The sequence below is a fragment of the Solea solea genome, chromosome 6 (assembly GCF_958295425.1).
Source record: "Solea solea chromosome 6, fSolSol10.1, whole genome shotgun sequence".
NCBI classification, from domain to species: Eukaryota; Metazoa; Chordata; class Actinopteri; order Pleuronectiformes; family Soleidae; genus Solea; species Solea solea.
This window is the reverse complement of record NC_081139.1, coordinates 3,221,610-3,244,957: the sequence shown is the minus strand read 5'-3', so window position 1 is coordinate 3,244,957 and position 23,348 is coordinate 3,221,610. Positions and strand designations below refer to the sequence as shown.

Genomic DNA, 23,348 nt, shown 5'->3' with positions numbered 1-23,348 from the left:
TTATGCTAAAACACACATACAATATACAAATTAATATACATTACAGTATAGTTGTGGGACAGAGTACAGAATTCAAGGTTTAAATTAGTAACTTCATTACATTACATATGCACCTACAGGAAGCCAGTGAAAGGAGCGGAGGAGCAGTGTAGTATGAGAGAATTTTGGTAAGTTGAAGACCAGTCGAGCTGCTGCATTCTGGATGAGTTGCAGAGGTCATATGGAACACGCAGGGAGACCAGCCAGGAGGGAGTTGCAGTAGTCCAAGCGCGAGATGACAAGAGCCTGGACCAGAACCTGTGCCACCTTCTGGGTTAGAAGAGGCCGTATCCTTCTGATGTTGTGCAACATGTATCTGCAAGATCGAACTGTTGCAGCAATGTTGGCAGTGAGGGTCACACCCAGGTTCCTTGCGGTATGAGAAGGAGCTACCACAGAGTCGTCAAGGGTGATGGTCAGATCTGTGGTGGGAGAACCCTTTCCTGGGAGAAAAAGAAACTCGGTCAGACAAGCAGAGATCCGTTACGTGTGTTTTGCAGCGGGGAAAAGAGAGAATGAGTTGGGGGTCATCGGTGTAGCTGTGATAGGAAAAACCATGAGAGTGAATGACAGAACCAAGAACGTTGGTGTACAGAAAGAAGAGGAGAGGGCCCAGGACAGAACCCTGAGGGACCCCAGTAGTTAGAGGACAGGGTTCCGACACAGATCCTCTCCAGGTTACTCTGTATGTTCGGTCTTGAAAATAGGATGAGAGTAGGGTAAGTGCAGAGCCTGAGACACCTAGTTCCTGAAGGGAGGAAGTAAGGATCTAGTGGTAAACTGTGTCAAACGCTGCAGAAAGTTGGATGAGCACAGAGGAGAGAGAGGCAGCCCTAGCAGTGTGGAGTTGCTCAGTGACAGCAAGAAGTGCAGTTTCGGTTGAGTGACTTTCCTTAAAACCAGACTAATGAGGATTGAGAAGGTTGTTCCGGTGAAGGTAGGAAGAGAGTTGATTAAAGGTAGCATGCTCCAGAGTTTTGGAAAGAAAAGGAAGAAGAGAGACAGGTCTGTAGTTTTTTAAGGAGGGGGTCACTCTGGACTCTTTAAGAGAGTAAGGAAAGCAACCAGATGATAGAGCACACAAGTGCTTTTGTCACAATTTATATTGTGATTTGGTTCATGGTAGGTTGCCATCTTTAAAAAGTGGGTCCCCATTAAGGAAATTTGGGAAACCCTGGTGTAGAGTGCTTTGAGCAGTCACTAAAACAAGAATAGTGTGGTATCAATGTTGACCATGGAGGTCACACAGATTAGGATTATGGGTAGAATCAGGGTTGGGCTTATAAAAAGGGGTGTGACGTGAGTGAGAGGTGTGACGTGGGACCCTTCCGCCAGATATACCCAGTCACCTATAAGAATCTGTACTGACATGTTTTTAATCATGTCACTACCCAATCTGTAACTGATTTGTTCTACACATTCTATAACTACATCCTATCTAAACCTTCACCTTTACCATAACAATAACCCCACAAACAGCCTTCATAACAGAAAGTGTTTGCATTTATGTAGAACAAATAAGGCGTCTGGTACAGATTGGTTGCTACAGAGCAGCGCCATGTTGAGGTTTTCCAACTGCAAGTTCAGAGATGTAACCTACAACCAGGATTCTACTGGATGATGCCAGCTGTCATATTGCCGTCCACCCATATGGGCTGTCTATCTATCTCTAAATGTAAACAAAATCCACAAAATTCACCTTATGTTCCACTGTAGAAGACCCCAATCTAGCGATTGATGATGTAAAATTATCACAGAAATAATTACAGATGTACACATTTGGACTAACAACAAAAACAACAAACTGTCTTTTCATGCATGCATTTAATACATAATTTCTACACTATTTTCAATTATAAATATATACAAAATGAAATGACGCAGACAAACAAATGTCACATCATAATCATACAAAGGTGATTTACCTGCTCACTCATCCAGACAAAGATGCTTTACATTCATCTGTCAAGATTTGTGATACTGTACATTCTATTGGGTTTTGTTCAGATGTTGAGTCCCGATTGAACCACCCACCCACACACACAGACAAACATACATGTTAACCAGGCTAATATTGGACTGTCATTCTTCACTGACTAACAGGGGACTTGGGTTTCTTGTCATTTTTAAATAAAAACAATAGCATGGAAAATTACTTTAAAGGTCTTTTACCATGACTAACGGGACTTGAAAAATGTCCCCTGTTCAACGTGGCGTCCCCTCTGTGAGTGTGTAACGACACCGAGGTCCCCTGTTGTACTGGTTCACAAGTACACAAACACACACACACACACACATGTGCACACACACACACACACACAAAAACACTAAAAAAAAAAAAAGAGTATGCACAGATAAATTCTGCCATGGATCTGTGACCTGAGATTAATCTCCATTTGTTGATTGTTTGTTTGTATCCATATCCTTTCCATGTGAGTTGTTCAGAATGGAGGACACAAGGAAAGCGGGTGTTCAGAGAAGTCAAGTTTTTATTCTTAGGAGACTGAGGACACTTCTGTCTTGCTGGTTGATACTGAGGTCTCATCTTCAACCAAATTGCCCATGCCAACTGCAGAGAGCATGCAGCTACGAAACTGAAAAAGGAGAAAACAAAATCAATACCAAATTAGATATTTCACAAGAAGAAACCCTCATTTGGGGAACATGGTGAGATAAAAACAACAATCAAATTTCATTGTAGAACAGTTCAGTTTCATATAAGCATTACAAATGTGTTCATTAGAAAGAAAACGTTCTTATAAGCAGTATAATTTCATTTACATATTAGTGATATTCCCAAAAAATGGAGGACATAGAAACCAAAGAAACTATAACTTCATACCTGTAACTATAATAACCTTACTACCAAGTTTATTATCGTTAATGAAAACTTTTTTAGTTTTTTAAAGAGTTTAAAAAACGACGACTAACTGAAACTGAATTGTGTGTTTTAAAAAACGAACTAAAATTGTAGCTTAGTTTTCGGTCTTTGTTAAATGACAAGGGTGCACCTGCGGCACGGATCTGGGCATCTTTTGTTGAGTTTTTATGACACAACATGACATTTTTGAGTCTTGCACCTGGCAAATACTCCATATTTTAAAAAAAAAATAACACTAATAAAAAGTAAAATAAAATTAAGCATTTACAAAAAAAAACTAAAACTAAAACTAATAAAACAAATTTATGTTTTGACAAAAAGTCAAAACAAAATAAAAACTAAAACATAAAAAAATACAAAACTATATATAACCTTGGTTGGTAGGTAGATGCCCACTTATAAACTGTATACTGCATTTAAATAATGCATTAGATTATGTACTATTTAAATGGATTTCAAAACGAATGTGTCCTGTTTGCTCATTGTTGTTGCTTTGATCAAAACAACATATTTTGAATTGTAAGCTTGTGCCTGTGTTTATGCTTCTCTTGCAGGACACTTGATTATCCCCTAGAAGTAAACACCGATGATCCTGACTTAATAGTTAATAGCCATTTAACACATACTGTATTTGTTACATGCAGAGCTTTTGGTTTACTTATTTATTTATATCCAACTCTGCATGTTTTTGGACTGTGGGAGGAAACCTGAAGAAAACATGCATGCTTACTGCACGTAGAAAGACCACTTATTATTTAATTTGATTTAATGTAAAAGCGAATTAATTTAAATGTATGTATTTATCTTAAATAAAGTAATGGCTTTTCTGTGCATGCTACATCTGTTTCACTTGCTTGGAGTGTGTGTGTGTGTGTGTGTGTGTGTGTGTGTGTGGTGATAGCCGCACAGTAATAAACTGACCTGTTTGTTCATCAGCACATAGATAACAGGATTGAATATAGCTGAGCTCTTTGAGAAGAAGGCAGGGATGGCCATGGCTGTGGCTGAGAAGGCAGCACCCTTGTTGAAGAAAATCCATGCCGCAAAGCTTGCGTATGGAGTCCAGGCCACAAGGAAGCCTATCACCATCAGGAAACACATGCGTGTCACTTCCTTCTCGGCTTTCTGCGTGGAGGCTGAGTCTTGCTGCTGAGCTGCAGCCTGAAATGTGTCATTTTAACAGGAGAGAGGGAAATATGTTAGCTAAATGTACACACAACACTCAACATATGTAACTACTTTTCTGTTTTAATAATATTTAGTGTTTTTGTTTGGTTGGACAAAAAACATTATTGTGGCAAGGTGTGAGAGCAAATTTCACAATTTTCTCACTTCCTTTGGTTAGTTAATTCATTACTTTATGTTCAAGTGTCTTGCAAAGGGACTCATCCACCTGTTGAAAGTGGAAAATTGAACCCTCAACCCTCTAAAAGATAACTCTCCACCCGCTGATAAACTAATGCAGACCTGCAGCTAATGAATCAGCGATAGCATTACATTACATGTCATTTAGCAGACACTTTAATCCAAAGCGACTTACAAATGGAATTGAGTACAATCAACCAGGGGTGGAGTCGCTACTGGTCTTAACCACTTACTGGTCTTAAACAATAATCAATCATTTGGTGGGTTCCCACCTCTTCCAGACCATATTACATCATGGGGTGATGTGGCTGGAATATCATTATTAAATATATTAATATTACATTAAATATCTTTTTGATTTATACATTAGGAACCCTGTAACCAATAGGTCTAAAGGTGGATCTGGACATGAATGCTATTGCCCTATGCCTATGAATAAAGCGGTAGAAAATAGATGGGTGGATGTTTATCATGGGTAAACAACAAATGTTGTGTGACGTCTGATGCCTGAAGTTTTGCATGGCATTCATCCAATTGTTGGGCAGTGGTGTAGCGTGGTCTACTGTAGTGTGGTCTACTGTCACTGCCAGTAAACTGCAGACACATTTTGCTCTAAAGTGTAAAGTGTAGATTCGGGAACACTTTGCTTGGTTTCCGTCCTTTTCTGTGAAGCATTAGTGTGTATGGACAGTAAAGTGCAATGGTCTAGTGCGGACTACTTTTCCCCAGTTCCCCAAAGTGTGTGTGTGGTCACATAAAAACCACACACACTCAAAGAGAAAATGAGTTCAATTCCTGTCAATAAATGGAGTTGATAAGTATCAATGCACATTTTTAAGTAGCTATACAGAAATCCTGGCCCTTTTGTAGCCATACCTGCTTATAGAGTACACCACTGTTCACTGGTCATTGCAATGTGTATGTTATGAAATGCCTTTGTTATACATGTTTTTTTCCTTAATATGCTTATACTGTGAAAACTACATTTCCTTGATGTTTCACTAAACAAGATCAGCAGTTTGGTAACCTTTCACAAAAGTAGCATTTAAACATTTCATACTATTGAAAAGTAAACTACACTCTTTTTCTCTCAAAAGTCTAAATAAACAGCATAAGAGCAAACTGGTACAATGTGAATCCATCTCATTTATATATACACTTTATATAAAGGGTAACTAATAGTACAGTGAATAAAGTGACACTCACAGCTTTGACTGTCAGCACAAGGCTCCCATATGTAAAAAAGATGGTTCCAACTGGGAGGCAGAAGTGGCAGACGAACATGTACATGACATATGACTCGTTGTTGAAGCCTGGGGCCAAAGTGTAGTAGTCTGGTCCACAAGAGCACTGGAGACCCTCAGGAATATACCTGTGTGAGGTCAGAGAGGCACAGCAGCAGAAATATTCAACACAAGCCATGAATGAGCTATGGGAAGACTACTTTAAAGATATAAATGTTTGGGACACAAGGAAACCTTTCAACTTCATGTTTCTGTTCATATTCAATTGCCAAGGTCATAAGAGTTCGGGCGGTTCTCTTGAACAATGTCTGAGTAAAAGCTTTTAGTGTCAGATTTCATTTTAAATTTCCATACAGTGACAGCAAAAGCAGATCAGTGAATGAACACATTTTTTCTTTTCATGCTTTGATTCAATGTAAAAGCTCCAGGTGCCATTTCTTTGCAAGTGTGATCTTTTGGAAACCAGTGGAACCAAACAAATGGTATCAGTGGTTGAAGCAGCCAAAAATCCTCTCAACCTGGCACCATCTCACTTCTATTTATTTATTTATATTTTATTAACGAGATTTCCACTTCTATGGTCTTCAAAATCATTTTGAAAGTACAGAGAGAGTGGGAGAGAGACATGTGCCTCTTTCATTTCCATTCTGTTCCTGCCATGAGAAGTGCACTAGGCACCGTGTCTTGGAAAGTTGCTGCTGTCGCCCACTAAAAGTTACATATAGTTGCTTTAAAGAGAACACATAAACAGTTACAGTGATACAATTGTATGTGTTAAAATGTTAGCGCGTTTGTTTTCGCTTGATAATTCCTTTTACCTGGACCAGCCAACCAGTGGAGGGACGGCACAAGAGAGAGCCATGATCCAGGTGAAACCAACGCCCACTCCTGCATGAGTTCCAGTGAACTTGAAGCTTCCCATTGGTTTGCAGACGACAATGTATCTCTCCACAGCCAGGACGACCAGAGACCAGAGAGCAACTTGACCTGTATACACACAGTGAGAATCCTGTCTATATGAACCCTGCATAGGTTATATCGTGTATATCTTAGGTATATGACTCCAGCATGTATCATGTACATCTACACATGTTTAAATGTTTTCTTCTAACTGCCACTTAAGTTCATTGTTGTGAATTTATGATAGAAGACGCTTCATTGTGCACAATTTTCCCTATGTGTAGTGTGTTTGTTTTTTTTGTCCCACATGTTGCACTTTACTTGTTTTCTGTTATATGCTGTATTTTAATGTTCAGGACCACCTCAAGAACTTTCTACATGACTGTAGATATATTTGAATACACCTAAAGTCAAATACAGACGTTTCTACAACAACATGCAGCAACACCGTACCTCCCAGCGTGGCCATGAATCCCTCAATGGCGCAACCCATTGGTCCAAAGACAAAATAGCCATAAATTGACGTTATGAACGTGATGGTGAAGCCAAAGCAGACCATGATGAGGCCGGCCACAGCCAGGTTGACGAGGATGAAGTTGAGAGGCTGTCGTAGCTTCTTGTTCTGAGCTGTGACCAACAGAGTGAGACCGTTGATGGGTAAGCCAGTGCAGATCAGGAAGAACATGTAGACAGCAAGAAGTTTGAATAAAATTGGCTCCCCCAGGTAGAACTGTGGATAATCATAAGGAGACCTCACAAGCCCCGTCCGGTTGTTCATGGGGATGTAGAAGTTCTTGCCCTCTGTGCCATTCTCCATCTTCTCTTAATGAAACGACAGACCTGAGGTGTTGCAAAATGTGACGTTGAACCTCTCTGCATGCGATGGATGCAAGGTCGAAGAGTTAGCTTTATACCATTCAAAAAGTAGATTACTTGGGGATTGAGAATTGGGAAGTCTATCTATAAGCCTCTTTATTCCATCCTAACCCCAGATAATCGTTAGCTTATTGTCACATCGTGTGCCGCTTAAATGCCGATACTTACTAAAGTACATATATGGCATGAATTATGTCACAAGGCTTTTTGTTTGCAAATGCTTTTCTCTTGACTTCTACCACCTCACTCTTGTTTGTGGGAAAAACCTATTCTTTGGACACACTGTCTCCATAACTATAATTATTAGTTGTAGTTATGTCTAATGTCTATCAAGTTGCTCTCTGGTCTCTGGTCGTCCTATTTTCATGTCTATTGTCCCTCGCCATGTCTGCTCCATCTGCTCGTGAACGACTTTCCAAATATGAGCATAATTTTAAGTGAACGAAGAATGTTTAAGTGAACAAAATGTGATTATTTCCTAAACACTGTTAAACAAACACTCAGTCAGTTCCCTATAATTTGTTTAGTTAATTCAACTAAGAAAAGCCTAATAGGATTCCAGAGGGCAGCAAGTGCATGGTGAAGGTTTGCTGCAGCCACAACAACTTAACAACTTTTCTTTTTGGTCATAAAAACCAGCCAAGTGAACTTTGAATGGTGAAATATTATTATATTAATATACTTTTTGCTCAGGTGTGTTTATATAGTTGGTAAAAAAAAAAATAGATATTTTCATCAGATTGCCTAGGTCGTGCTGAAAAAAGGATATAAGACACTCTATATTACTATTATATACTGCACGATTGAACATAGTAATGGAAAAAATTAGCCGGAATGCTCTGTGTTCTAAAGGTTAAGGTACATCTCTGCCATTTTCTCCTCCTCCTTCTTTGACAATATATAAACAAAACAACCAAATACAAGGTATGTGCTGAACAACCTGCAGGGCATTTAACCCAAGAAATGTATAAAAATAAAAACTTTCTTTTGTTATACGCCCACCTACTACATTCCCTTAGACATTGCATTCCCCTCCTGAATAAGACGTACAGCACAGTCATTCAAATATGAGGGATATACATTTTTGTGTATGTCACAAATAGTGTAAATAATGTAATCATTTTACTCACAGAGCACATTTAAAGAAAATGTTGATCTAAGTACTTCACTGTGGTTAGAAGAAAAATCTGAAGGAATTAAGAAAAAGAGGTGCACATGTATGGGAAGGCGTGGGCTTTGTTTTCAACATCCACACATCCATCATGTATTCATCTTTTTTTCCTACAGACTCCAGAGTGTAGGCCATTTAAAACTGTTTATATATAAATTACAAGTGCAAATAGGTGAGTTGTAGTTTCCGTAGGTCCGCTCAGGTTAATCCATTTATTGTGCCGCCAGATACTGTGTCGCTCCCAGTAGATAATTGGGATTATGTTCTAATTTAATTAAGTCAAAAGTAATTAACTCATTATTATTATTGGCTTGCAAATGATATCAGTTGCTGCAATTGAACAGACTCGGACACTGCTGTGTTAATTAATGGCTTTTCTCCAAAGAAAAAATCTAAATTTTCCCCCCTAAAAAAAAATTACAGAACGAACCAAGGACACACAGAAGAAGTGTTCCATGCAGGGCTGTTCCAGAATATTAAGAGGGCAATTGCTTAGAGTCCCGGGCAAAGAATTGTAGGTTTCATTCAAAACTCAGAACAAGTTTGATGTTTGTTTCCTGTAATTATCTGAAGTTGAATTTCACGTCATTAGGTGTTCCTAACTGTGCTTTAAGGGTAGAAAAGTTACATTCAGCTCTGTTTAGTTAGGATTTACCATGACCTGAATGACAGACAACATTCTCCCATAAACTGTCTTTTTTAACAAGTTAATGAATTTAAAATAACCTTGTTAGCTGCGACACTCACCACCTCACTGTAACACCACTTTAGATAACTGGCTCAGTAGCTGAGCACCATGTATTCAATTTGTCAATTACATCAATTACAGCACAAGTGTTAGTGTTTCCTGTCTTTGCCTTTTCCACAGTGGGTAAAATAGTTGATCTATCTTGAGTTGGGACTTTTTTGTACAAGATGAAGATATGAAACCATTTGTCTGAATACAGTGGGTTACATTAATCTAAATGATATTATATTAAAAATGTTGTTTTTTCACCAAAAACCTTTAAAGTAAAGATTTTGGAAGTTTGGATGTTTTTATCTCTCATTCAACTCATGTCTTATTGAGTTGAATCAAGCTTTTGATCATTGTTTCCACTCTCTAATTCACTGTGAAGTCTGCATTGTACCATGATAAAGAAAATACTACCAATTGATCAGAGGTGGAAAGAGTACTAAAACATTCTGCTCAAGTAAAAGTACCGCTATTTTTCACATATATCACATTTTATTTAAGCACGAGTAAAAATACTGGTCTAAAATGTACTCAATTTAAAGTAAAACGTAAAAATGTAGCCTGTTTAAAATTCACTCAGAGTAAAAGTTACTTTTTTTTAACAAGGTTGAGGTTCTGTCTTGTTTCAAGGAGACACAAATCTCACATGGATTGTTTTTTGCTTTAAGGCAAACCTAATATATGAAAGTGCTGGCAAAATAAAATATGTAAACACATGAATTATTGATCAAAACGGGTCAAAGGTCACAAAATTAGCACCAACTGACCTGTCCTCTGGGGTGTGAGAATGTTGAAAATTTAAAATCAGGCCAAGCTTTTTTTACTCAGTAACATTTTGGCTTGTTTAGGTTATCACTTTAAAGCAGGATTGAGTCTTTGATGAGGAAAATGGGCTTATATCATTAGAGATTCAAAAGTAAATGACCTTATTAACCTAAGAGTGACTGAGCCCAGGTGATATGCACAATTTCCATTAAAAAAAAAAGTTTTCTACTTGTTGACAGTTAGTGTTTGTTATGAGCAAATTTGGAAATTATTGGATATTTGTTCTTTTACACAGTGGCTCAGGCATTAGATTAGTTAACTGGATTACAAACACCTATGAGCAGTTTTATATAGTAACCATTGATGTCATTTCTAACTTCACAGTGACCTAAATGATTTTTTTTATATAATGGGAAATGATGTTCTGATAAGAATAAGCTATATATTACCTAATCATATTATTTGTGAAACATTTACCATATTTGTGTTGATTGTGTTTGTTTTTATAACAAAACAAATCAATTCAAAACCTTTCCTTTTATGAGCCATCACACAGCAAATGTTATCATGTTTAAAAGCATCATTTTAAACAGCAATCAACAAGCAATACAGCTTATTTAAAATGCAAATGACATGTTCTATGCTGCATGGAGAAGCTGCTGCTCCATGGCCTACAGTACATGAAGATACAGACACAGCTTTTAAATGTTTTATATGCTGTTTTTCTGTCTCTCTGGTTTAATCAAGTATTTTTTGTTGCCAGATTTACTCCTGTATCTGTGTGAATGATGAGAAAGTGATATGCACAAAATCTAGTGATAATACAGTCAGGAATGGCCATGCCCTGAGGGAGGGGTTTACAAACACAGGAAGCCACCTGTCACACAGCTTCCACAATTATGCCAATTCCTACTAGAGGGATTTCCACACCAAGGAGCTTGTGTTTATCTGCTTAGCAGCCAAAAATTGTCACTAGCAAGCTGTTAAACTGGAGGGGTTTGGCCTCTTCTAATCTCCAATCCTCACAAATTGGATTCACACCTTTGTACAAAGGGAAGAAGGTGTTGAGCAGGTTGTCTGGATGTCAGGCAGAGGTGACACCTGTCTCCATCAATCCATGTACTCGTCAAAGGTGATTAGAGCAAGTGCACACTGACGCCAGAGGTCAAAGACCTCAGTGTCAGTCAGTGCATAGTAAAATAGTCTTTACTTTACTATAGTTTGTTGTGTAAATCATCATCATTTTCTGTAAATTATCACAATATTCATCCAATATATATAATGCAGAAAAAAAAAATCAGACTAATAAATAACGGAGGATATAGAGACCACACAAATGAACTCTTCTTAAAAATACAAGCTCTAAAGTATCTAGTTAGCATGCTAGTTAGCTTGCAAGCTACCAAGCTAGAATTGATCTATCTATCTATCTATCTATCTATCTATCTATCTATCTATCTCTTCTGCCGTGTTATTGTGGCTGCAGCAAACCTGCCCTCTGAAATCCTATTATCCGTTTCTTAGTTGAATTAACTAAACAAATTATAGGGAACTGACTGAGTGTTTGTTTAACAGTGTTTAGGAAATAATCACTTTTTGTAAATGTGTCCTGAATTTTTAAATTGCTCTCCCGTGTAATTGACTTTCACGAATTAAACTAAACCAAATCAACGTAATTACCTTTTCTTGTAGAGAGAACAGGTATCTAATGCAACATCATGCACTGTGTTGTAGTACTGTAAACTTATAGTGCTTCATATAACACTATATGTCATGTCATTACTTTTCAACCAAAACCTTGTTGACAGAGCAACTATTACAATAAATTGTAAATGTGGATTTACAGTCACACTGTACTGTAGATAGATAGATAGATAGATAGATAGATAGATAGATAGATAGATAGATAGATAGATAGATAGATAGATAGATAGATAGATAGATAGATAGATAGATAGATAGATAGATAGATAGATAGATAGATAGATAGATAGATAGATAGATAGATAGATAGATAGATAGATAGATAGATAGATAGATAGATAGATAGCGAGAGCTGAGCTCTAAATGAGATTGATATAGAAGCTTGGAGACACTTGTGAGCCTGACACAGGAAGTCTCAAAGAGCTCAGATCAATAGGGAACTGAACTTGTGCCAAAAGTCACACGTAAGTAGCGGGTCATTGGAATTAGGCCTCTGCTCAACAGGGACTTAACACACTCCTGTGGAGGCCGTTGTGTGCTGGTGTCCAATAGGGAAATAGGTTATCTGGTAGTGGGTCAGGCCAGCTGACTGGTATTACAACCAGTTACCAGCCAATGGAATAGATGCTCCATTTTGTTTGTTTATTTATTTATGTATTCATTCATTCATTCATTTAAGCTTGTTGTCAAACTTCAATCGAATAGCAAGTGGGAAATAAATCTGCACAAAATATAGAGTTATAGAGTTTTTTTTCTTGTTCGTAATATGATTTATTTAAGCTCCTCCTCCTCCTCAACCAAGCCTGATAGTCGATGAGTGGGGTGTTTTCTTTCTGTTTTTCGACTGAAATGTGTTTGTACTTGTTGCCGTTGTATTTAATTATTCAGACAACTTTGCACAAAGTACAACAAAACTATGGGTAAATTTAAAGAAAAAAAATCCAATACAAACAAGATCTAAAACACTTTATGTTCAACAGAAAACCATTTTGAATGTCCTCCGTAAATGTTTATTTTTTAAGTAAAATGTGTGATTCTTATTTGTGATTCTGGAACATGAATATTCATGTTATCACAAGAGGGGGAAATGGAAGACAAGAGGGCCTAAATCACTACGATGTGCCCCTAGTGAAAAACCTCAACATAGTTTGAATTTAAGGATGTGATTTCAAGTCTTTTGATATTAATTTAAAATGACAAATGTTAACAAATAAAGGAAAACTTTCTCCGAGAGAGACGCCCTAAGAAGATTTCAGATCTCTTTAATCTGCTTCCACAGCAGGTCCCGACACTCGTGTGCTCCAGAGGATTAACATCTTCTTCTCATGCGACAGTTTTCTGCCTCCACAACAAACAACCTCAAACAACACAAAGTCTGATAAATTGGAGCTACAATTTTCTCCAATAACATCATCTTTATCATCATCATCATCATCATCATCATTAGACTCAATATTGTGTGATCATGGCATTGATCTCTAACCGCAGTATATTGCCTTTATACTGGTTTCTAATTTTGGGAAACAAATGTTGAAAAACAAGGACAACCTGTGATGTCATTGCAGTGGCTGAAGACAATAGTGTTTGCCTCTGAAGCGCCCTCTTGTGGTTCTGCTCAGCACATTCCACTGACAGTAAATATTGTTTAGGTCCCTTTTATTGTGCAGTTTAGACTGTATTTTTTGTTACTCCTGCTCTACGTGCAACATGTGTACCTCAGTATAACATACAGTAGCACTGAATGTTTAGTTAATAATGCACCTTTTGTGCCCATGTTTTATTTTTCAGTTTTCATGATGGTGCATATTTCAAATGTTTGTTTTATTTCATATTCATTCATATATATATATATATATACTAGCCACTGTCTGAGTCAGATTAAATTATTACTAATTATAATCCTATTCGAGTATTTCTTACCAATACTCAACATTTTATTTTTTCAATAGTTTAATTTCATTTAAATAAATGTGTTTTAATTGGCTTTGATGTAATGTAATGTATTATAACTAGGTGGTTATACTACTGTAGGTACTAGGTGGCTGACTGACTCAACACTCACTGTGACTTCCTGTATCTGTGTGTAATGTGTAAGCTCAGCCACAAGATGTCACTCTGTCAGTGTAACTGAAGCAGCCCAGCTCAGGTGTGTGTGTGTGTGTGTGTGTCTGTTTATTTCACTTCAGCATTTGTCATCAGTAAACAGCAGTTACATGAAAACATTGTAGGTTTGTTTGTATTGTAGCAGCAGCAGCAGCAGCAGCAGCAGTACAGTGAGTGAACATCTTATAAAACTTTAAAAAAAAACATTAGTTAACCCTCCGAACACAGAGCATTTGCTCAAAGCTTTTTTCCATCACTATGTTGAAACATACATTATATACAGAGGTTATAAGTATGTGCAACATAGTGTCTTATATCCTTTTTTCAGCACAACCTAGGCAATCTGATGATTAAACACCAACTATATAAACACACCTGAGCAAAAAGTATTTAGTGAAATTTGGAAATACGTCACAGTTCAAAGTTCACTTGTATTTATGAACAAAAAAGAAAAGAAAAATAGGTCTATTTTGTTACTTCTGTACAATTATTGCTACTTTATGTTACTACTAAAAATGCGACATAAAATGAATCATAACTTTGACTCAACAACACATAAGACGAAAATAATGCATTTTTTAAAGCCTGAATATATGACCTATAAACACACACCCCCAGGATGTCCATATAAGGAGTTGTGTATTATTCCCACGGCAAATTACCATGGAAGCACTAAGTGTTAAATTGTGTTTTCTGACTTATGTGGAAAAATAAATATATCGTTTCATTAGCTGAGTTGATGAGGTATTACTTGGTGCTTGGCAGTTTAAATTTCACTACGGTGGTTTGACGAAGAGTGAGAAACATAATATGTACATACACTGCAATCAAAGTGTTACATGAACACTGACGCGTTGTGTTATTCTGCAATTACTATGTGTGTGTGTGTGTGTGTGTTAAATTACAGCCTGCATTTCCAGTTTTCATTCAGTTTCAGGTGTTGAAAGCACACAGGTGTCGTGTCCACGTCCACTCCTCCTGCACTGCACGAGTATTGTTCAACTCTTACCTAAATCTCTCTTTACCTCTCTCTTCTCTTGTTACATGTTGTATATGCCTTTTGTACCACTGTATTTTTATTATTTACGTACATATTTACGTACATATAATACATTAAATACATTTAAAAGACATACTCTTCGTGTTCTTGATGATCCCTGAATTAAAACTATAAGTGTTTACAAATACTGTAAACAAAATTTCTATTATATATATATATATATATATATATATATATATATATATATAGGAGGAGCCAAAGTTTTTAAAACCTTTAAGTTGACCTCATAAAAACATGCCTTATAACAATAAATATAGGAGCTAAATTGATATTAACGTATACAGCTTACCTGAAAGACAATTTTTATGTACCACCAGAAAACTAAATATACAGTACTGTGCATAATGAAATTATTTTCCTCCTAGAACAGAAATAAATGTACTCAGTTGATTATTTCCTTCCTTCTTGCATATGTATCCTCCAGTAATGCCAAAAATGTGTCAATTCTTATAAATTTTAATAAGCAATAATCCTTCTTATTCCAACATCTTCTGTAACAGAACTCCCACGGCTGCTAAGTTTTACCACAGTGTCAATACACTTTATGTCCTGAAGTTTAGATTATTTTTTTTTTTTTACACAACTTTGTCAGAGGTAAATATGCTGCTGACTGAAAGATATGAACACACTGAGCACACTCTGTCTCTCTCTGTGTTGTGTTGCAACTCAAATAAAAGACGTTCTCTGGACACTGCTGTCTCTGTGGTCAGGGTTTTCTGTATTGCGGAGAGTGTACAAGCCTGTAAATGTCTGGAAAGCTTCACGATTTGATGCTTTCCTCGATGGCACGGGGAGGTCCTTTGCTGGACTGCACAGAACTTCCAGTCTCTGTGTGTGTGGGGGAAATTAAGAAAAAATTGTTAACCCTTAGAACACAGAGAATTTTGTCTGCATTTTTCCGTTACTATGTTTAAACATACAGTATATACAGAGGCTATAAGAATGTGCAATATAGAGTCTCTTATAGCCTTTATTTCAGCACAACCAAGCAATCTGATGAAAAAAACTATATAAACACCAACTATATAAACACACTTGAGCAAAAAGTACTCAAAATGTTTAAAATCAGATTGAATTTGTGAAATTTTCATGAACAAAAAGAAAAGAAAAACTCTATTTTGTGACTTCTGCACAATTATTGCGCCTTCATATCACCAGGAAAATGTGTAATAAAATGAATCATCAACACATAAGAAGACGAAACATTTTTTAAAGCCTGAATATGTGATCTATAAACTCACACCCTCAGGATGTCCATATAAGGAGTTGTGTATTATTCCCACGGCAAATTACCATGGGTGCATCTGTGGCACAGATCCACACCCATGAGCACTAAGGGTTAATAATGTTACAATACACACAGTAAACTGTGTTATAATAAAATAATAAATCTGGTCAATCATCGTCTTGTTTTCTCATAATAAAGAGTAAGCTACAAAGGGCAGGTTTTGGCTCTACATATCCATAACAGCAGCCAATGCTGAATGTTTGAGAGAGACAGTTAAGGTTTTTTGAAGATGGAGTGTACGAGGTGTTTCTATATAACTGGTGTTTATTGTAAGTTGCTTTGGATAAAAGCGTCTGCTAAATGACATGTAATGTAATGTCATGTAATGTGTGAAACATGCAGAGAATAGCAGTGTTGTGTTGTAGCACAGCAAAAGAAGGCCAAACTGAATAAAACTGTGTGAGATGTTATGAATATCTGTAAATATCAAGGCCATATATTCTGGAAACTATCATTTCTATAGTCTTATAGTCTTATTGTCTTATTGTTAATATCTTTCTGTATTATACTTTCTTGGAAATGTATCTTTATCTTTACTGTCTTGCTGCTCTTATCTTATCTGGAGAGGTTTACAGTGTTGTCAGTCCTTTTCTTAAGAATCATTTTTGTCGCAACCTTTCCATAGTTTTACTCTCGGTCCCCCAAGATTATCATCTGAGCAGTCACATGCAGGATAATGTTAACCGTTACTCGGATCTGTGCCACAGGTGCACCCATGGTAATTTGCCGTGGGAATAATACACAACTCCTTATATGGACATCCTGGGCGTGTGTGTGTTTATAGGTCACATATTCAGACTTCAAAAAATGTGGTTTTTTATCGTCTTCTTATGTGTTTGAGTCAAAGTTGTGATTCTTTTTTTAATCGCATTTTTAGTCGTGATATAAAGTAGCAATAATTGTGCAGAAGTCACAAAATTAGAGCGTATTTCTTTTCTTTTTGTTCATAAAACCGATGAAAGTGAACTTTGAACTGTGATGTGTTTCCAAATTTCACAAATTCAGTCCAGTTTTAAATATTTTGAGTAATTTTTGCTCAAGTGTGTTTATATAGTTGGTGAAAATTAAACTTTTTTTTCATCAGATTGTCTAGGTTGTGCTGAAAAAAAGGATATAAGACACTCTATATTGCACATTGGTATAGCCTCTGTATATACTGTATGTTTAAACATAGTAATGGAAAAAAGCAGCGGAAATGCTCTGTGTTAATGGGTTAAAATGAGGTGAGTGCATATTTGATATGTGATAACATGTGCCTTACAGTAATAATTGAAGAACAATGTTAAGAAGTAGCTCATAATTACTCTTACTACATGTTTTTCTGCTAGAGCTGCTACAAGTTTTGCCTTTAACAGGGAAAAAAAATGAAGAATAACACTTGTGATCGCACCTGTCTCAGGGTTCCAGGAGTGACACTCACGGCATACAACATCCACAGAGGAACAAAAAGAGTCGAAGACAGAGCAAGAAATCCTCCTAAGGCGTAGCCCCACCAGGGATATTCATACGTGTTGTTGAATTTAAGCGGAGTATATCTGACCACGGCGAAGAGCAACGTACACTGAGAACATAACAGAGGGAGGGAAGAAAATCAGGCCGGTGTGAAAACAGAATATAAAGGCCCAAATGAATTAGTACACAGTGAGACTGAAGTCAGACGATAAGCAACAGCTGATTAGCTTTCTAAAGTATCCCGTTTTATCTAGGCTTGGCAGAGATTTGCAAAATGTGTGTGGAGATTTGTTTGCTGCCACCTAAATTTGGAGTGGGTCCACTGATTATTAGATTAGAGATTATTTTACACATGGCTGATTATTTACTCACACAGACTGAGATACAGTTACGGGACGCTCTCTTCTCATTTTTACTACAGTAGTGAGTCAGTGAATGCCTTTCCCAGTACTTACAGTGCAGATTGCTGAGGTGAAGTACTGCCAGCAGTATTTCATAAAAGGCCAAGGTCGATATCCAATCATGTCCTTAATGTTGTCATACTGGCGATCTGCCCCTTCAGAGAGAAGCAGTGTTAGTTACATCACAGGCATTCAGTTACATCATGGCCTTGACAAATTTGTGCTCCTTGTGAACAAGATCTGACATGAAAACTTTTCAGTGTATTTTGGAAAGAAACTTGTTATTTATGGCAGGTTATAAGATAGCATTTCACTTGTCCTGTGAGCACAGAGGAACTATTGTCGTTGTTGTTGCAAGTACACGCGGTGGAAAGTAAGGAATTACATTTGCTCACGTTATGCAAGTTTTAAACCACATCCCTTACAGAGTCAAAAATATGTTGGCATGAATTAAAAAAGAAATCAATTGAAGCACTGGAAACTTTGGTAGTGAATGATGAGGACAGGTGAATGATAAGGACAAGTGAATGATCAGGACAGGTGAATTGGCATTAATTAAGGTCCCTGAGTGAGTGAGAAAGTTAAGGCATTCGTGACCCGTTTTGACTGACACATGATGTGTTTACATATTTTATTTTGTAAGCACTTTAATTTGTAACGGTTCGCCTTTAATTAAAAACAATTAATGTGAGATCTGTCCCCTTGTCCTTTTTGCATGACACAAGAACAAACCCCAACCTTGTTAAAAAAGTAACTAAATACATTTTAAACAAGCTATTTTTTTACTTTAACTTGAGTACATTTTTAGACAAGTACTTTTACTTGTACTGGTAGTAAAATTGTATCCAAATACTTGAGTAGAATATTGCCGTACTCTTTCCACCACTGATGTTACCATGTTTAAAGTGCTTCTTACCATAGACCCAGCCCATGCACACAGATTCAAGAACAGCAAAGAACAGGAGTGTCATCCCACTACAGGCGTAGTGGTCAAAGAGCTGGAAAATATAAAGGCCTCCCTGCAAATAAGAGGAAACAGAACTTATCCACATATCGTGTTTGTCAGGTGTCTTAACCTTTATGATTAAGCATGGTGGAAATACAGGTTCAGATATAAATGGTGCATCTTTTACAGAAGCTGTTTGTTCTGATACATGTCATCCTTGAAAGAGAGAACATTTTATGATTAGGCTACTGAATGTTTTTACTTACTGGTTTTAAATAGAGCTGTTTGTGTGCACATCTATCAAAGTTTATTACCCTGATGTATGTACGACAAAACAGATGATTCAAAAGTCACCTAGCAACCGCTCACCTCAGTAACCATGAAAAGGCCGATTAAGAAACTCCCAGTGTTGATTGCAAGAAGGAGGAGTTTCCTTCGACAGTTGCTTTGAAAGATTGAGGGATACATGTCAGAGATGTTCGTTACCAATGCCTCTTGACAAACAAACTGTGGAGGCAAAATAAATCATTTCATTTTATTTCAATCAGTTGGTGCAACATTGGCAGATTCACATACTGTAATTGGGGTAGGGAATTAACACAAATTACTGGTGCCAATGATAGTCGATCATTCTGTAATAGCATGATATCTTACCTCACTGTCTAATCCCAGAAAGATGATCATAATGAAGAAAGCAACAGCCCAAAGCTGAGGCAGTGGCATTAGCACCACAGCTCGAGGATAGGCAATAAATGCCAAACCTGGACCTGGAAATTAATGTACATTGACATTATTGGTCATGATTCACACATTAATTTGGGCGTTTTAATCTAAATTACAAATCCATACCTGACTCAGCCACCATCGATATATCCACACCTTGCTCATTTGCCATGAAACCGAGCACAGAAAAGATGGCAAAGCCAGCTACAAAGCTGGTGAGGCTGTTCAACAGGCACAGGTAAACGCAGTCTCTGGAGGAGGACGTTTTTTGAAAACATTATTCAGTATTAGGAAGTTGGAGTTAAGTGAATTCAGTAGTCAGTGAAGAAATACAGTATAAGTACAAACTTATAACAGTTGTTGTTGTGTTTGTTGTAACTCCCCAGAGACGTCAGAACTCCTGTACAAACTCCAAAGGAGTAGAAAATCTGGCCGCCGGCATCCATCCATACCTACAAGGCAGGATAACACATGACAGACATGTAAAGATATTTAAAAGCATTATGGTGTGGCCCATACCTGTGTATGCGCTTATTTGAGTGACTGTTGCCTTTCTGTGGCCTCAAAACCATTAATTCTCCTCTGTCCTCTGCGACAAGGCAAATCGCTAAGGTACATCTATCTTTTTCAGGCCATTAATGTGGTTGTGGCAGTATTCCTATACATTTGAAAAAAGCCTTTGATACTGTGAGATACTTGTTAGTAAACTCAATTGGCTAATTGGTTTCGCTCATAACTGGAGCATCGACAGCAATGTGAAAACATCTCCTCTGCACATTTAGACTGGTCTGCCACAGGGATCCGTTTTGGGCCCCATTTTTTTTTTAAACCGTTATTTACTAGATGTCTTCTTCCAGGGTCAAGATAGCAGCACAAAGAGTGCATTCGGTTCTGCCTGTGCATAAATGATTGACCTAATGTTTGTAAAGACACTGAATATCAGGTGTATGCTGACGACACAGTGTTCTACGTATCAGAATCAAAGAATCACCATCAAGCCTGAACAGTAAAATCCTGACATGCAGAACAACCATCCGTCTCGGTGAAACGAACACACCTATGGACTTCTCTACTGCAGGCAATGAAATGTCATACTGAACTGAAGATGTACAGTGTGAAAGTTAAACTTTGGCTAAAGTAGCAGCAGCAGAGATGTGAACATTTACCACTGTTGCAACATGCAAAATCCTGGCCAGGGACAAATGCTGCAAATTAGCTGAAGCTAGATGTATGAAATAAATAAAATTTAATAAAAAAACCATGTCACATTCTCAACTTTCTTCCCCATTCTCATGGGTTTGAACTAAAACAGGTGTACCTAATAAAGTGTAATACAGTGACTGCTTTATTTCAGCTGCAGTTGCGTTACCTCTGGATCGACGAGGCGGGATATGTCTGGGTAGAGGTAGAACTTAATCCCGTCTTTAGCCCCTGGTAACGTGAGACCACGAACAAGCAACACTACCAGCATCACATATGGGAATGTGGCAGTGAAGTAGACCACCTATAGGACATGACCAAAACTCAATCATTTATCTTGTCATGTATTAAATGTACATGAAATCAGTAATATTGTGACATGCCTTCCCTGTGGACTTCACTCCATTCCAGATACAGAAGTAGCACAGTACCCAGGCAAGGAGTAGACAAAGAGCCAAGTCCCAACGAATATGTCCCAGTTTCTCAATTCCACTGGACAGACCCAAGATTCTCCTCCTGCAAGTTTATGTAAGGAACATATTACAGGGAGAGAGGAGAACCCGCCCTAGTATAATGAATCATCAAAAAGGAAAATTAATTATTTGTTGGGAAAAACTTACTCCCAAAATTCTACAACAGAAGATGTTCTGTTTCCAGACACGAACAGTAAGGATGTTTGATTGGGACTGGAGTCCAAACAGCTTTCTTAAATAAAAGAGTAAGAGAGAGTTTGTGACAACTCATCAGCACAAACTTAAAACAATGAACAGATGTAGGATCAATGCCACAGTGTTGTGTTATCCCGCACTTGTGTTCCAGCTGTTGTTGCAGCTCGCCCACGGAAGCTCAGAGCTGAAGGATGAAAACAGATAGAGAAATGCCCACGCCAGTATGATGATGTAATACACGCCAGTGTACAAAGTCACCACTTGGCTTCCATAACCCAGACCTGTTAATGAACAGAAATGTTATATTTGTGATTTATGATACTGAGAGAATGGATGGTAGACTCATCAAATCAACTTTTAAGATGACATCATTTCAAGATTACATAACCCAAGCAAATACAACACAGGGTGGAATAAAATTGGAAAAAGCTTGAGTCAAGAGGTTAAAATCATGTTTTAACTTTAAAATAAAATAAAAATGCACAAATAACAAAATAAACAAAAAAAGCTTACTGTTGCTGAATAAAGATTATTATTACAAAAATGCTAAAACTGAGCTCTTCCAAGAGCATCTTCTGTCCTAGCTCTAACCTTACCCCCCTCCCCTGCACAAACTCCTTCTGCAATTGGATCAACTACTGCACTCTCACCCTCTGTCACTTATTCTATGTAGCCTATTCCTCTTTTGTAAGTCACTTTGGATAAAAGCATCTGCTTAAATGTAAAATATAAATGTAAAATAATGGTAGATACTTAAATACAGCTGTGGCATGTTTATTTATTATTATTTATTATTCAGTCTTTATAACATACCTTCAAATAGAGGGCAGATTTTCCTCCAACACGTTATTCCACCATGACTTGTGTACTGGCCCAACGATGTCTCGAGGAAGAAGAGTGGCATTCCACAGGTGAACAAGAACAAAACATACGGAATGAAGAAAGCCCCTATAAAACAAGAATGCATGTTCAATCTGTGCAATATTTAACTGTTTTTTTCTTTTCATATTGCTGCTACAGTTTCATTCCTGTTTTTCTTTTTGCACTACTTTTATATATATTTATATTCAATAAAAACACTTACTTATTTTTTTTTTATTAATCATAGTTAGGCTGAAGAGTTGGATACATGTATAGACATTTACAGTAAGATAAAAGATATTCCCCATCATAACTCAGAAGTGACAAAATTCAATGCTATGTGTTGGTTCCTTATCTGCTGCCAAGCAACGAAATTTCGTTGCCAGTTTTCACTGCTGTGTTTTCTGTGCAATGACAATAAAAGTAAGTCTAAGTCTAAGTCTAAGTCTAAGTGTTGTTATCCTGTTGCTCACACTTGACTGCAGCTATGCACAAGGGCAAGGGAAACAGTGGAGCCTTTATTGAGAAAGTAATTCAGGCTGAGAGTCCTTAACTATCGCTATAATCAGTTCAGGTGCATTTACAAACCAGCCTCCCTTTGAGCAAAAGAAAAGTTTGTCATAAATACAAAACTTAACTGGCAGTTTGTGTGGTTTTGCAATATAATTCTGGTTTAAATGCTCATTTAACACACACACACACACACATAGGTTTGCTAACTCTAACCCTAACTCATACTTTTAAGGACTTCTATTCATTTGAACAGCCAAACAAAAGATTTATCCCTAACATTTACAAAACTGCAATTCAAATCTTAGCTCAGTTCCTCAGAAATGAGTTTCTGCCCCATTAAGACCAGGTTTTGGTCTCCATGAGGACTACTGGTTTTGCCAGAAATGTGTGCTGTAGAGGTAAGAAATACAACTGTGCACACACACACACACACACATTCCTTAAATGAATCC

At 37.3% G+C, this 23,348-nt stretch overlaps 2 protein-coding genes across 2 annotated transcripts in view; both read right to left on the bottom strand.

Moving 5' to 3' along the window:
• Window positions 1–1,871: 1,871 nt before the first annotated feature.
• LOC131460502 (green-sensitive opsin) lies at window positions 1,872–7,292 on the bottom strand. Its single transcript, XM_058631065.1, has 5 exons — window positions 6,883–7,292; window positions 6,348–6,516; window positions 5,492–5,657; window positions 3,842–4,081; window positions 1,872–2,633 (listed from the first exon to the last, which is right to left on the bottom strand). Exons 1-5 carry the CDS (start codon window positions 7,244–7,246, stop codon window positions 2,535–2,537), a joined length of 1,038 nt encoding a protein of 345 aa, XP_058487048.1. The 5' UTR covers window positions 7,247–7,292; the 3' UTR covers window positions 1,872–2,534.
• A 7,992-nt stretch (window positions 7,293–15,284) lies between these two features.
• Window positions 15,285–23,348, bottom strand: part of LOC131460374 (sodium- and chloride-dependent GABA transporter 2-like) — a 24,407-nt gene continuing 16,343 nt past the window's right edge. The window contains exons 2-14 of the mRNA XM_058630800.1: window positions 22,336–22,470; window positions 21,663–21,803; window positions 21,475–21,559; window positions 21,238–21,370; window positions 21,024–21,158; window positions 20,003–20,106; window positions 19,781–19,905; window positions 19,586–19,698; window positions 19,301–19,438; window positions 18,902–19,004; window positions 18,040–18,140; window positions 17,523–17,693; window positions 15,285–15,672 (exon numbers count right to left, since the gene is read on the bottom strand). Of these exons, the coding sequence (XP_058486783.1) occupies window positions 15,511–15,672; window positions 17,523–17,693; window positions 18,040–18,140; window positions 18,902–19,004; window positions 19,301–19,438; window positions 19,586–19,698; window positions 19,781–19,905; window positions 20,003–20,106; window positions 21,024–21,158; window positions 21,238–21,370; window positions 21,475–21,559; window positions 21,663–21,803; window positions 22,336–22,426 (1,602 nt within the window). The 5' untranslated portion in view covers window positions 22,427–22,470 and the 3' untranslated portion in view covers window positions 15,285–15,510. The remainder of the gene's footprint in view (window positions 15,673–17,522; window positions 17,694–18,039; window positions 18,141–18,901; window positions 19,005–19,300; window positions 19,439–19,585; window positions 19,699–19,780; window positions 19,906–20,002; window positions 20,107–21,023; window positions 21,159–21,237; window positions 21,371–21,474; window positions 21,560–21,662; window positions 21,804–22,335; window positions 22,471–23,348) is intronic.